This window comes from Zalophus californianus, chromosome 7, assembly GCF_009762305.2.
Source record: "Zalophus californianus isolate mZalCal1 chromosome 7, mZalCal1.pri.v2, whole genome shotgun sequence".
In the NCBI taxonomy this organism is placed as follows: domain Eukaryota; kingdom Metazoa; phylum Chordata; class Mammalia; order Carnivora; family Otariidae; genus Zalophus; species Zalophus californianus.
The window spans coordinates 32,004,752-32,020,809 of NC_045601.1; the positions used below are offsets into that span (position 1 = coordinate 32,004,752).

Sequence of the window (16,058 nt, forward strand, 5' to 3'; positions counted from 1 at the left end):
CTATTTACGCTACAAAGCAAACTGTACCGGTACTTGCAAGCAGTGAAATAATGCCTTAAAATCTGAATCTGCTTTAAACCGAACATTTGAATTTGCTGAGTAGACTAAGACTGTGGGGGAATATTTTTCAGGATATGCAGAAGCTTCTCAGGAACTGGCTGAGGAAAAAAATTATGTAGCCAAAGAAAGGATTCAGTTTCTACCGTGTTCCTAAAATCTATATTCTGTTTTCAAGTGTAGCCTTGATAGCTGAGTTTTAACTTTTGCAAAAATGTGTTAAATAGATATTAGAAAGATACTGTACGTGCAGGCATGTTTTCTAGGCACAGAGAGCTATCCCATAACATGTACATATTCTTAAACATGTGGTTATGAAATGCATTGTGAAATTAGAGAGGCATTTTAACTGTGTGTGTGAGAGAGAGAGAAAGAGAGAGAGTGTGTGTGTGTGGCGGAGGCAGGGGGTCTGGAGGGTGAGGTCCGGATGCAGAAGAAATCAGACTGCGGAAGTGAAGCTGGAACCCTGGGACCCAAAGAATAACTGTGTGTGAAGCGATTTGAGTAAATAGAAGACAGGAAGAGATGACAATATTTATGTAACAAAGCTAATCATTCAAACTGTCATACCCAAACATTCACTTGGTTGACTAAATTTACTTCCTAATAAATTAATTTGATAATTTAGACAGCTATGCTTTGGGGTATCACGTAACAAAATGCATTAGCATTTCAGGCCTCTGTGAAGATTATAGTCCAGTCCTGCTCAAAACAGCACATCTCCATTTGTTTCTTTAGAGCTTAGATGCATTATTTCTTTATGGTGGTTTAAACTTTGTGTCTTGGCTCCACTAAGAGTGTCTTGATGCAGTTCTTATATAAATACTCTTCCCCCAAATTTTTGCTTTGTTTTAGTTAATCTCCATGTTCCGATAATTCTTACCACATGGAGCAAAACATTTCAACACTTTATTTATTTAGGAAAATGGAGGCCCTTATTTTGTTCTTTCTTTTGATAGAGCTCAAAAGAAGAAAGTGATAGTACTTCAAAAATGGTTTTATATTAAAGAAAAATGTGTTCCATATCCACTTCAAAAGGGGGAAAAAAACCTGTCAGGTTTTTGACTACCTAGAATTTGATTCATCTTCTAATGCTTCCTGGGTTACTTAAATTGCTAGAATGTAAGCTCCATGAGGGAACAGATTTTTTGTTTTTTGTGAGTTTTGTTCAGCAAGATATTGCCAGTGTCTCTTCTTACAGGCACCCTGGGATGCAATCTAAAATTAAAAAACTCACAAATTTCAAATAAAAAATATTTCAAGGGATTAATCCCAATGAATTAAGGAAGTGTTCTTTTATAAGCCTGTGTAAACATGATGGTTTCTTAGAAAGGTTTGGCTTCATAGTACGAATTTTCCTTTTATGTTTTGCTTATTTAGAAGTTCTCACAAAAATCAGCTGATCTAATAATTTTTAAACATTGGTAAAAATCCAAAAGCTTCTAAATCCTGGTAGCTATTTACAGAAAGCTGAATAAATTAACTTCTTCATTATAGAATATATACTGTAAACATTTCTTTCTATCAATTTGAGTCATGTTTTTTAATTTTTAAACTGTTCTTTCTATAAAAATCACCATTTGTTTAGACTTTCTGATTTTAAAGGTCTGGTGCTCCCCAACCTAATACTGTCTTGTACATGGCCCATCATCCCACTAACCAAACTGCATCAAAGACTGCTCATAAATCTGACCTCGTATCAAATATACACTTTTAAATTTTATTTTAATCCTTAACTTTCTTTTAGATAAGCTCTACTCCTACTATCTTCATTTTGCACCAACTTTTTTCCCCTCCCATCAATATGCTAGTTAGCTGGGCAGAGCCGTCTTGGATAATCTAGTTAAGTTTCTGCTTTCTGTTAGAACATCCCAAGCATCTACTCTCCGGGTTTAGAAGGAGAGCTTTTTTTTTTTTTTTAAAGATTTTATTTATTTATTTGAGAGAGAGAGAATGAGAGACAGAGAGCACGAGAGGGGAGAGGGTCAGAGGGAGAAGCAGACTCCCTGCCGAGCAGGGAGCCCGATGCGGGACTCGATCCCAGGACTCCAGGATCATGACCTGAGCCGAAGGCAGTCGCTCAACCAACTGAGCCACCCAGGCGCCCCTCTTTTTCTTTTTTTAAACATTTTATTTATTCATTTGAGAGAGAGAGAGAGAGAGTGAGCGCACAAATACATGAGTGAGGTGGGGGAGCAAAGGCAGAGGGACAAGCAGCCTCCCCACTGAGGAGGGAGCCGAAGCAGGGCTGGATCCCAGGACCCCCAGTCATGACCTGAGCTAAAGGTGGACGCTTAACTAACTGAGCCACTCAGGCGCCCCTAGAAGGAGAGCTTTCTATTTCTATTGTGAAAAACCACAAACTAGCCAAATCAGGGCAATGGCCATAATCCCTTGAAATGGGATATTCAGGGAGGTGGACACAGAGCAGGCTGAGGCCATGTGATTGATGTTGACAGGACTCTGGTATTCCCCTTGACCCTATCCCTTACTTCTGCCTCTTCTGACTCATTCAGTGGGATTCAATCTGCTGCTTTTTCTAGTTCTCTCTTTTTCCACTCTTGGTCACCAAAAGAACATATGGAATTCATACCCTGTTAGACAAACACTTTTCAGGTAATTTCTTCATATTAAAGGGGTCATTGGCTTCATTAGGTAATTCAGAATTGACAATAAGTGTGCTTTAAGAAATTACTGTCGTCAGGTTTATCAGTTTGCCTAACTTCGCCACTCTCAAATAATGTGCTTTTTATTACATGGTGTTTGCTTTTGTTCCCAGTGAATTAGAGAATTCAAATTAATGTTCTTTACTCGGTATTACTTATTATTTCCTTGGGAAATGAATTGATCCAGGAATTTCTGTAAGACCGAATTAAGGCATCACTTTTAAAGAGGGGGAAAGAGTGGAGCCGGGGATGGTCTGTTGTGGCTGACCAGGTGGCTTCCTCTTTGTGGGAGGCAGGTCAAAGTGATCCCATAGGTCAAGACAATTCCCTTTCCTGGAATACTTAGACCTCTTAAATATTTTTTACATGGATAAACCTACTGTCCAAAGGTAGATATTTTGGAAATATTTTCAAATCAAAACATTGGTTATGATAGTGAAAAAAGCCTTTCAACAATATGAGAGATACAGAAATAATATTTTGTTTCTCTGGTTTATATCCCAAATCATGACATTTTTTGGCTTCCTTAGATTTTTTTCTGACTTTACAGACCTGCAATATAGGTAGCAATAATAAAACCTTGTCAGTTTTTTTAAAAGACATGTTTTCAAAATATTTCATACACATTAACTTGTTAATGCTTTTAGTCATGGTCAGAATTATCTAAATGCTTTCACTCTCGAATGTCACTAGGAGTCACAAAATAAACCTACAATTTGAAAAAAATGTGATCAGGGCTATTTTCTTCATAACTTCTTGCTGCTGTGAATTCTAAGCACTAATTACATACTTGAGAAAGAGAGCTAGATTATTTATTTTTTTCTAAGTTGTTCCTTACAAGACATTAACTCTCATTTTATGTTTGTGAAGTTTGAGTTTTCAACACCTCTAGTTGTCCTTTTCCTAACATATGAAAAAAGGAGAAGAATGGATTGGTAAATTCCATTCCCCCTAACAAAAATAATTGAATTACCTTAAAGTGTGTGTGTGTGTGTGTGTGTGTGTGTGTGTGTGTGTGTGTAGGGAGGGTGGGTGGGAACAGAGAAATAAAATATAAAAAGATGGCTCACTTCCTTCAGTTTCACTCCAACTTACTTCGCCTCTTCACATCATGTCCCTCACCATTAAAATTTCATATGTTCCATTGCTGTATGATCAATTTCAGCATGTAGCCATTCCTCTGGGAACTCAGTAACCACATAAAGTTTTAGAGATTTCTGTCAAGGAAAGCTCCAAACATCTGTAGCAAATTGGTTTTCTATGGGGTTTTTTTTGTTTATTTTACTTTTATTCAATAAAAATACTATCAATGGAGTGGCTTGATAAAAGATATAAAAATTTCCTAGGATTCATAACAGTTTATGGTAGTAAAAAATATTTCCTATTATATGGAATTTCTTCCTTCACAATTGAGAGAAGATCCTGTTGTCTTTGCTCTTATATAAATCGAAAAACAATTTTCTTCCTCAATTTCCTCCAAACAGACAACACTACTGACCTCATAAAGTTATTCTGAAGCTTAAATGAGACAGTTAATGTAACATATTTGAAGCACTCAATAATTGTATTATTATTATTGTGATGATCATTATCCTTATTATGGTTTTACTCCCAAGAATTACAATACCTGGCTCTGTCCATAACCTCACATTAATAGTTATTCTTTATTCTTTAAATGTCTCAAGCTCACTGTTGAAATTTGTTTTTTACCAAATATTAATTTCCTTAAATATGTTGGAAGGAGAAAAAGTAGAGAAGAAGAAGGCATTGTGAATACAGTGGTATTCTCCCCAAAAGGCTCTTTAGAAATTACCCTTCTGGTCATGCTCCTGTTTCTCATTATTACTGGCAGTTTTACTCCTAAGGCTAATTTTGTGATGGCCTGGGGTTCTGATAGACTCTGTTTTGGTAAGCTCTGCTATAAGTGAGGTGACAGTAATTATCTGGTCAATTATAACAGTGACGGTCAATCCGATTATTTAGTTTAAAATGTATAGCTTTTTAAAAAAACTATCTAAATGAGGGAAAAGATGACTTTTAAGACCAAATTGCATTTATGTGAGGCTAAGTTAATTTATCTTTAATTTCAAAGTTAGTTAATCTTTAATTTCTTTAACTTCTGATATGGATCTTTAAATGCAGAAATTTCCAAAGGATTAAGACTGGAGCTTCAAGGGGCGCCTGGGTGGCTCCGTTGGTTAAGCATCTGCCTTCAGCTCAGGTCATGATCCCAGGGTCCTGGGATCAAGTCACGTATCAGGCTCCCTGCTTAGCGGGGAGTCTGCTTCTCCCTCTGCAGCTCCCCCTGCTTGTGCTCTCTCTCTCTCTCTCTCTCTGACAAATAAGTAAATAAAATCTTAAAAAAAAAAAAAAGACTAGAGCTTCAGTTTACAAATGAGAGGAAATAAAAGCTTGCAGCACGGGAAACAAACACATTTTTCTTCTTCTTTTTTTTTTTTTAACATATATATGTGTATATATTTTGTTTTTCCAAGAAAATGATCTGGTTCATAATAAATACTTTCTGTTAGTTACGTTGCTGTAATGATTTTTATTAACCCTTTTGAGTTGCAGTCTCTCCGAGGGCAGGCACGCAGTCCCTTCCTGTTACATGGCTGTTTTTAGGAGCAGAATTCCATATCCTGCTCCTAGCTTCTTACAGGCCCTCTTCCTTTGCCCTTCACCCCAGGCACAATCTCTTCAATGAATTTAGTTTTTCAAAAGCTGAGAAGAGCGGTAGACTTTAGGCTTTTGGTTCTTGGTCTTTGAGGACCAGGCTAAAATCTTGGTAAAAGGAATTACAGTATTTCAAGGGGGTGAGGTGGTTGAAGGTAGAACACAAAAAGGACAAACTGGGATGTCAATGACTTGTCATGCCTCAAGTGCCATGAAGAAAAGGTACAGGACGCCATGAGAAGCTATAAGACGTTATCCTCCCAACAACTCCATGAAGCAGGTATGTGACGCAGGTAACAGATACAGGTGGATCTAAACTAGGCTTTTGGGGGTGGGGAAGGGTGGATTTAGACACAGACTCTCTAGAATAGTTAGAATAATAGAACAAATTAACAACAACTGTAAAGTGTAATTTTGAACATGGCAAAAACAACCCCACCAACCGAACACACAAGTATATTCACCTTTACATTCTCTCAGTCCCTACACGTGGCCATATTTTGACACGATTGTAATTATGACGTAGAGACTACTTTGCATGGGGCTTTTTCTTAACGTATTATGATGGGCCTTTCCCTGCGTTTCCATCCTTATAATTAGCATTTTCAACTACTGCAAGATTGCTTGTGAAGTGGGCCATGATTGGCTTAGCTATTATTCTTCCGTTGTTGGACTTTGGTGCTTTCCTGCCTTTCACAATCATAAATAATGCTGCACGGCAGCCTTCTCCAAAGAGCTCTTGACCTCTGCTGAATCCAGAAGATAAATTCTCAGGGGCCAGAAGCATGGGGCTGTGGGTCACACAGAACTGGGCTGGATTTCCCTGTGGGGAAATCTGGCTCCATTCCCTGTGGGGCTTGGTCCTCAATTCAGTGTTTTCAACCTTTGGCTCCAGTCAACGCCTTGAGGCAGGGCCTTTGTACTTGCTGTTCCTTCTGGAACACCTTTCCTGCGGATCTTCCTAAGCATCTCCCAGGCAACATCCAGACCTCAGCTCAGAAGTCAGCTCCTTAGAGGTGCCCTCCGGCGCTGCCTAACTCTCCCGTTCCCACACTTTGGCCCATTACCCTCTTTTATTTCCGTTCTCAGCTCTTATTGCTCTCTGGAATAGTGTCAGCCCATTTCTCATGGCCTGTTCACTGTCTCCAACAGAGCTGTGGGTGCAGGAGGGCCGGAAAGTGGCCTGTCTGCTCCCCCCGCAGCCTGGCGCACCCCAGGACCCTGGCACCGAGATGAGGTGCCTCCTGCTGGGGTCTCCCACCTGCCCCACCCCGCCTCCACATTCTTCTTCTTTATCCGAGCATTGATTAGAGAGCTTCAGAGCCTTATTTAACACTCATTCCCAGACTACATCTTATATTTGCCAGTTTCCACATGGAAAAATAATTGCTAATTATTCCAGCCTTTTACTTAAGGGAACCTCTTTTCGTTAGTTATTATGCCTAGTAATGACTGTAATGACTTCAGTGAACTTTTTGGGTAATTGCATTTTTATATTTATATATCTGGTCTTTATGGGTTTTTGTTTTCCATTATAGTACAGATTTCTTTAAATTTTTCCAAAACCACACGCAGAATTTTGGAATCAAGTGGTGCTGAATCATCTCATCCTCAGCGTGGAGCCAACTTTGTATTCAGTTTTGAACTGATAGTGGTTGCTCATTTCATCAAAGTGCACAAGCTTTTCTTTTAATTGGTGGCCATAGAGGTATAAGCACACAGAAGCACAAGTACTTACTAAATCTACTGCATAACCAGAAGGATAATATCTGGGGGTCCCTAGACTTGGGGAGAATAGCACTGTGTTCACATTGCCTTCCTCCTCTCTATTCTTTCTCCAAACATGTTTACGGAGGTTAGGACTTGGTAAACCCAATATCAAGTTTGGTAAAACCAATACCAAGAATTAACTGTTAAGGAAGGATGTGGAAAGAGCCCAACGTTGTTATTAATTGTGCCAGGCACCCAACCATCCTGCTTATACCTAGTAAAACGTTGTAACTGTGAACAATTTGCTTCTCTCTAGGACTTACTTTCTCCAGCTACAGGATGAGAGTACTGACTAGGTTCCTTCCAAAACTGACATTCCTAGGATTAAGTCAGCACATTTTATCACCCCTCATTTCTCCTCCCGCAATCACTGACAGCTAATGTTGCTTCATCCCCATAGAAGTGCAGTTTGTCTAAGTGTGAGGACATGGTTATTTTCAATAAGCTATAGATCATTCTGATGACTGGCAAAGTTCCAGGGCCTATTGCTCTCATCATTACGCAGACAACTTTTTAAGTATGACTTTATAGTAATATGGGCTAAATACTAGTATAAATCAGTTTCTTCCCTACCACATTATTGATAGACATCACGGTTACCCTGTAAAGGGAGATCCTAACAGATGGTCATTAGTGATAAAAAAGAACATTACTTTTTTTCTTCCACAGACTGTTTTTAGTTGAAACAATTCTGTTTATAGATAGTTTATAGATAATGCCCACTACATCTACACTATAGATAAGTGTAGGTTTTGTGACAGAGAAAATGGTTTGCCTGCTGTTATTTTTATTTTCATATGTAAGAGCCTAAGAGTGATTTCCAATGCCAGCTGGCTCTCCGTTGCAAAGCAACCTCAAGAAGTCAGTTAAGCCCATCTCAGGCTCCTGATAATAAAAGTAAATGCACTATAGCCTCACCTTCTCCATTCACCCAGAGTCATCATTACTTTCTCCCATTACTACAATGAGGAGTATATCATTGGGCTAATAGTGGGTCATAGCATCTTGCTTATATGAAAAATATCAGCTCTGCTGGAAGAAAGTGTCATAGTGATGACCTGGTGGCTTTAAAAATTATTATTTTGGGGAGCGCCTCTGTGGCTCAGTCAGTTAAGCATCCAACTCTTGATTTCAGCTCAGGTCATGATCAGGGTTATGAGATAGAGCTCAGAGTCCAGCTCCCCCCTGGGTGTGGAGCCTGTTTGAGATTCTCTCCCTCTCCCTCTGCCCCTCCCCCCCAACTTGCTCACGCACTCTCTCTCCCAAATAAATAAATGAATCTTTTTTAGAAAAAGAAAAAAATATTACTTTTTATTGCAGGTGAGGTAATAAATGTTTTCTACAAATATTTATTAAGCACCTACTGCATGCTGGTCCATACTCTAGGCAATGCATTTACAATCAGGAACCAGAAGCGGTTCCTGATCTAGAGAGGCTAATGGAGGAAAACAATGGAGAAAATATGGAAGTAAAAGGAAAACAGGAAGGAAGGAAGAAAGGAGGGAAGTAGGGAGGGAGTAGAGAAAGAAGGAAAGAAAGAAAGAAAAAGAAAGAAAGAAAGAAAGAAAGAAAGAAAGAAAGAAAGAAAGAAAGAAAGAAAGAAAGAAAGAAAGAAAGAAAGAAAGAAAGAAAAAAGAAAGAAAGAAAGAAGAAAGAAAGAAAAAAGAAAGAAAGAAAGAGGAAAGAAAGAAAGAAAGAGAAAGGAAGGAAGGAAGGAAGGAAGGAAGGAAGGAAGGAAGGAAGGAAGGAAGGAAGGAAGGAAGGAAGGAAGGAACCAAAGTTCTATTTTTGGCTTTTCTGCCACTGACTCATAGTATTAACTTGAACCAGTGACCAACTTTCCTCTGCTAACTAAGCCTATCCACACAACAGTGAGAAAATGCTTCAGCTTCCCTATTTGAATGTTGGACAACTGCTGAGATCACTTACATAAATATTTTTCTTTGAGCTCCCTAGAAGACAGGAACTTTATAAATATTTAGTATTATTGTTGCACCTTAGGTACAAGCAGACGGGAAAATTACGATACTCCTCTATTTACATAAGAAATTACCTATTTCAGACAATTCCAATTCATGCCAAGCAACTTCGCATTGGTTTGTTAGTGTCCCTTGGGCTTTCCTTTTTCCTTTCTCCTCCCCACCCTTGCAGCTGATGAATGTGGAAATATAAATAAACCTTCACGGCAGAGGGTAGGAAGGTGAGGAAGCTCAGCGTGAGGGTAGTCACACTGGCCCAGCTCAAGCTGTGTATCAGAACGGGTGAGGATTCAAAATAAACATTACATTTAAAATTCTTGATTGAAAAGTGTGAGAAAATGATTCATTTTAAGAATGAGTAATTTGGTTGAATGTTCTGTACTTGAGTAAGACCTTGCGACCTTGCTGAATCTTTAGTTTTGTCTGTTCTGTTTCTTTTTTGGATACATGTGGTGAGAAGAAACCTAAAAAATGGGATTGTAACTGGCATGTTTAGAGTCTGTTTGTCTCAAGTGGAGTCTTCCAAAATTAATTCACCTGTTTCTTTGCAAATTCTTGTCCGACAGGCTGTTCCTCCAAGATTTTAATGGGACTAAGTTCCGGAATGATGTTCTCAGAATGCATACAAGCATTATTTTTGGATGGTAGAATTTCAGGTGATCTTTTTAGTTTACTTTCTTAGTCATACTTCCCTGCAGTTCCTGACTTTTCTTCTTTAACTCAGGAGCAAGTATCATTTTTACAAAAACAATAGTTTGAAAAATAATAAAATTGAAACCCCTCACCACTGATTTCATTCTCCTCTCTGCCATATAGCCCAAGCTTTTAACGGACCTATGTTTTCTTCTTGTTTTCCTTACAAATTTAAGACAAGCCACCATACAGTAATTAATTTCCAAATTGGGAAAGTGAGTCCTCTGTGCAATTGAGTAGGCAGTTGGTGTTGATCTGGGGAACTCAGGCAGCTTATGAACCACACTTACATAAAATTTTCTCTTTTGTCTTCATTTACGGGGATAATTCAAACCAAAGCAGAGTGGGTCTCTTGCATATGAATTATGCTGATAATGTTCTGTTTATTGACCTAATGTCAAGATGATTTTATTAGTTTTAATATTTCTTGAGCACTCAGGGTGTTTTAGATACAATGTCAGTTACAGACAAACAAAAGACAATAACTTCACATTCAATGATTTTACTTAATGAATTAATAAAAACCATTTAAGACTTTCTCTTTTGTGTATCCATGTGTGGTCTTCTTTTCTATTTTTGCTTTAATACTAATGCAGAGCAGAACCTTCAACATATCTGGGGGCCAACCTTTCTCCCCACTGTCCAGCTTCATAAAGGGGATGCTTCCAGGAGGATCTGTAAATGCATCTATTCACTTTTTCTATGAATATTTATTAAACACCTACTGCATGCTGGTCCATACTCTAGGCAATGCATTTGCAACCAGGAACCAGAAGCAGTTCCTAACCTAGAGAGGCTAATGGAGGAAAACAAGCATATCAACAGACACTGAAGTGTTAGCGCTGCAATCATGAGGTCTGGATGGAACATTTCATGAACACCACAATGGAGGAGCCAATGTCATCTTGGCAGAAGTACAGGAGGAAGTATCAGAAAATACTTCAGAGGGGAGAAAAGGCAAATGTGGCAGAGTGAGCAATCTGAAAAGGCACAGTGATGTGAAACAGCAGGGCTCTCTTTTGAAAATTCTAGAGGCAGTTTTCATGTGTCTAGAGGGAGGGGTGAGTGAGGTGAGAGTGATGGAAGGTGGAGCTAGCACATTAAACGGGGGGGCATGTTCTAGATGTGAATTTAGGACTATTAGAACCAACCTCAGGAAGCAGATAGAGCTATGTGTTCCAGGCTCTTCCATGCTAGGAATAAAAGTAGGGTCACAAAGCAGGAAGTTTGCTTTTGATTGCTCTGGAATAATTGGGCTCCCCTAAAATCCTGTCCAATGTGGTCAGTGTGCCTCACATGATGCCAAGACCCATTCCTCTTGGCCTCCATTGTCCACCATTTTGTTCCTCTCTCTCCACATTCCTCTCCTCTTTATGGCTGGAGACAGCAGCAGTAGCCGTGGCCCTGGTGCTTGTAGAAACTCAGCTCTTTCTTGCCTTGTCCCACAGTTTCAACAGCCCTCTTCTCTGATGCTGACCTCTTGTCATTGGCTAAACCTGTAGACCTCCATCGCCTCTCTCCTTAGGATGGGTCCCTTCTCAGGCTACCCTGGAACTCCCTGGTCAGCAGATCCACTTGAAGCTTCCCTTCCAGACATGGTGACATGTGCCTGAATCTTTGGGAGAACAAAGTTTTGATGCAGGCTGGTAACTTTGGAAAAGTTCTGGGAAAAGAAATGGAAAGAGAAAATAGGAGGAAGCAAAAGCAGGCTGAACTATGACTTGAAGAGAGAGAACAGGATGTATAGGTGGCTTGTATGGAGCTTCCAAACCCAGAGTATTAGTATATATTTGTAGTATTCTTCTTATCTCTATCTTTTCAGTTGATATCTTCTATTATTTTTCTATTTTGTATTGTTTGTATGTTTGTAAACCACCTTAGAAGTTTTTGTTTGTTTGTTTTTAACCTGGCAGAATATAAATACATGACTAAATAAATAAAGAAGGTAATTTGCCACATTGAGTAGTGTTCTGAAGACAGGAGTGATGTGGTCAAAAGCACTTTTTGCTAAAACACTTTTTGCTAAACGTGACTGTGGTCAGAACTTGACATAGCAGGAAAAGAGGATTTCAGATTATAATCTAAGTTCCAAATGACGCTTTAACCCTGACCTACGATGGCAAAGTAGTTTGGCAGTACTTGTCCCCTCAAAACCAAACCAAACCAAACCCAGGGGGAAGGCAGGCACCAGGGCGCTGACTCCTGCCATCAGGAGCGAGCCCTGGGAAGCCCTGGGACTCCCACAGGGTGAAAGGGTGGGAGAAATGTCCTGGAGGAGATGAATGGTGTCCCTCCGTGGGCTAGGGGCGCTGGGACATCGGCTTCAGAAAGTCAGCTGCAATGGATAGGGAGGTGTTAAACAGTTGCCCTGACTGGGACTTCCTCTCACTGTCCCTCCACCAAAACCCAGAATTATCCCTTTTTCATCACTCAACTCCTCCCCTTCTCGGCTAGGCTAAACTTGCCCTCTGTCATCAGTTTCTCCTTTCCCCAGGGACTCACTCCCGCGCCGGCCCCCGCCCCGCCCCAACAAGCGCCCACGTTCTCCCAGAACTAGAGGGCTCACTCCTTTCCCCTGGGCCCCAGCCCCCTTTTCTCGTCTTCTGCCTCCTGCACTCAGGACGCCCCTTTCTTGCCTCCCCCCCGAGCCCAGACCTCGGGGACCGAGACCAGGGTGCGGGGCCACAGGTGGATGGGCCGGAAGACCGACGCGCCGAGGGTCGCCGGCTGCGCGGGGAGCAGGAGCGGGAGCGGGAGCGGGTGGGGCCCCTCCCCGCGGGCGGGCGCGCGGCGGGCCGAGGGGGCGGGCCCAGGCCTCCCGCGCGCCGCCACCGCCCCTCGAGCCGCCTCCTTGCTCCGCCAGTCGGCGCGACCCAGGTGCCGGCGGGCAGGAGGCGCCCGAGGATGTGCGGCTGGCCGCTGCTCTTGCTTTGGGGGCTGCTCCCCGGCGCGGCGGCGGGGGGCTTGGGCCGGGCCCTCCCGCACCGCACCCTCCTCGACTCCGAGGGCAAGTACTGGCTGAGCTGGGGCCCCCGGGGCGGCCGGCTCGCCTTTCGCCTCGAGGTGCGCACCGCCGGCTACGTGGGCTTCGGCTTCTCGCCCACCGGGGCCATGGCCGCGGCGGACATCGTCGTGGGCGGGGTGGCCCACGGGCGGCCCTATCTGCAGGTAAGCGAGTTCCCCTTCTGGAGCCCGCCGCGCCGAGCCCCGTCCCGTCTCCCGCCCTCGGGGCAGGCGCGAGTGCAGGCGCCCCTAGGGCCGGCGGCTGTCCTCCGCGGCCGAGGCTGGAAGCCGTCGCTCCCACCCCCCCCCACCCCCCCGGCAGCCCTGCAGCCCTGCAGCCCTGCAGCCCGAACACCGCACGCGCTCCCCTTGGTGGTCGGCTCCCGCACCCCCGGAGCCAAAGGCGCCAGCGGCTGGGCTCTCCGCCTCCGCCGCCCGGCCCCGAGTTTTCGCCCGGGGAAGCTGAGCACGGGTGACCTCGGGCAGCTTTCCGTCTCTGAACACTTTCTTGTCCCCAGCGTCCCACTTCTCGTCTTCTGCCTCCTGCGCCCAGGACGCCCCTTTCTTGCTTCCCCACCGAGCCCAGACCATTACTAGATTCCCCCACGTACACACCTGCCACGCATCCCCATTCATCCCTCCTGGGAAAGGAGAACGACCCTTCGGGGACCTAACGGGACTGCTGTCGGGGTTGAAGGGACCTGTGAACTTTAAGCACTCTGCTGTCTTGCTGTCTAGGACCAGGATCCCAGAACTTACAAATCGTAGCTATTCTGGAGTCCTCACGCACGGAGCTGAGGTCAGCTGCCTCACCTGAGAGATGAATGAAAGGTCCCCAAGTATCGTTTAGGAACTTTGCTATTCTGGGAGCCCGTTAGGATGACCATTCAGAGACCTGCACAACTGACAGTTCCCCAGGCAAAATCCTCTATGAAGTGGAGAAACTTTTCACTTATTTTAATAGCTAACAAAGTTAATTTGACAGCTGCCGTTTTGCTTTGAAAGAATAGTAGATACATTGCCTGTTCATAGATATCTTTATGAATAGGAGGGGAGAAAAAAGAATTGTGAGAAAACCAGAATGATTAGGTGGTTAAGTTTTCTGGACATCTTTCTTTATTTGATCTTGACAACATCTGGACATTTTTCCACAGTTACATAACATCGTGGTGAATATACTCTGTTACTTATAAAAAGTTCATCCCGGAATACTGCTCTTTGCTAAAAGTCTCTGCTTCCAAATGAAAACTCCTTGCTGTTCTGGCATTGGGTTAAGGTTTTGATGATATTAAAATCAATGCACCGGATGGATACCAAAGTACCTTTGTCAGTAATTTTATTCCTGACTTCTAAGTTTGATTTCCACAACTTTCTGGCTGAGATGCCATCAAATTTTAACCCTAATTCTGGCACTGAGCTATTAACTCTGGCTAGAAATAACGAAAATGATAGTAATAAAAACTTCAAAACCATCCTGTTGTCTGTTTTTTTCATAAATTAATCCTTTTCTCCCAAAATAAGTATTCTACAACTCCAATAAAGTTAAGTTTTATGAGGATTGTGCTTTGTTGAAGTCATTGATGTATAAATTTCCTCCTGTGGCAGCATTTCAGACATTAAATTTGTAAACCAAGAATTTGATCCCAGACACAGGCCTCACTAGCTGAATAACTTAACTCTCTTCTGATAATGAAGAGGAGAATACCTTATTTAAATACCTAATTGAGCCAAGTCTTTTTTGTTTGTTTGTTTGTTCAAGGTGGAAAAGGTAATATGCCCCTTAACTATCCTTGCATGTTTTGTTGAAAGGGACATGGAAAATCTTTCTATGGTAATATCATAAAATAGGATATACTTTAAAAGATAACTTGATATTGTTTCCCCCCAAAGAGTAACATTTCTAGAAAACCCATCCAATTTGATTATCAAATGAAAAAGGAAGAGTAGAGTCCTGTTTCAACATGCCATAATTGGCCCACCACAAAAAACAGACTTTGTTAAACTACAGTGTTTTCACACTGCTGGTGGTTCTTCATAAAGACTGCATAAAAATTAACTAAGTGCTCTCTGGATTGACTTTGAGCCATAGAAATTTTCTCAGAGTTATCAGTGAATACCTATCACTATGAGATAAACCTTAGAAATGGTCACCTTCCCAATATATTTAATAAGCAAGAAATAGGATTTTCCCCTCCATTTTTATTTCTAAGGAAATAAAATCCTTATTTTCATCTATAAATGATAATTATTTTCTTAGTGGACTGACATCCTTTACTGTTCCCTTTCCTTAATCCTACTCATTCTAGGACATATAAAATACACTAAAAATTATGCTAATCAGTAATATGGAAAGAAAATTGACTAAAAACCTCTTTAATAAAATGAAAGACACCGAACACTAAAAATAAAAGAAATGTATCAGCTCCATCTGGGTCATCCAGCCTAGGTGATTTTCCAAAACTTGAAATTGAATCTTCTCTCTAGAAACTATTAATTTGAGAGTCTTCACACAGTGGTGTGATAAGGATATCCTGAGCAACTATACCAAAAGGTGAATAGGGTTCTTAAACAGTGTATGTGATTCAGTTAGTAGACTTTGGATTTGATGTAATTTTACTCCCAGTGAGAATGAACTTTGCAAGACAAAGCATTGGCTTATGTGCAGCTGCTAATGGTTGGAGATGGCATCAGGCTGACTGATAATACCCTACACTGACATACGGGTCACCTCCCCTTGTGGCTTTTTCTTTTTCATATATGTTATGTCCTCCTTATTTAATTTTTAAAAAACTTGAACTTCAGATATTTTTTCTGTCATTCTGACTTCTGTCTTTCTGGCTATCTTAAACTTCTTGTTTCAATAGGATATTAACTCCTGGATAACTGTGTGAGAATAAATTCCAGCCAACCAGTAGAGAATTGTTGGTTAAAATAGATGCCACAAACCCAAATGCCCATAGAGGTCAGACCGCAAGGATAAAAGAATGATGGGCTTGATGCAATGAAACAGACAGTAGAGAGGATCGAGGAAAAAAGAGTTCTTGTGACTGAGTTACTGTTGTGTGGGAATGCAAATCAGATATTGGCAGATCTTTGGTTTTTGTTTTTGCTTTTTTTGAGAGAAGATGGAAATTTAGATGTGTGTAAATAAAATCTGATTACAAAATACTGGCCACAATTCAAGTTTGTACAAAGCACCACGTAGAGCACATAT

General features: G+C 41.5%; 1 protein-coding gene across 1 annotated transcript in view; it reads left to right on the forward strand.

The window, feature by feature from the left end:
* The first annotated feature begins 12,714 nt into the window (after window positions 1–12,714).
* Window positions 12,715–16,058, forward strand: part of MOXD1 (monooxygenase DBH like 1) — an 84,932-nt gene continuing 81,588 nt past the window's right edge. The window contains 1 exon segment of the mRNA XM_027603947.2: window positions 12,715–13,009. Within this exon segment, the coding sequence (XP_027459748.2) occupies window positions 12,746–13,009 (264 nt within the window). The 5' untranslated portion in view covers window positions 12,715–12,745.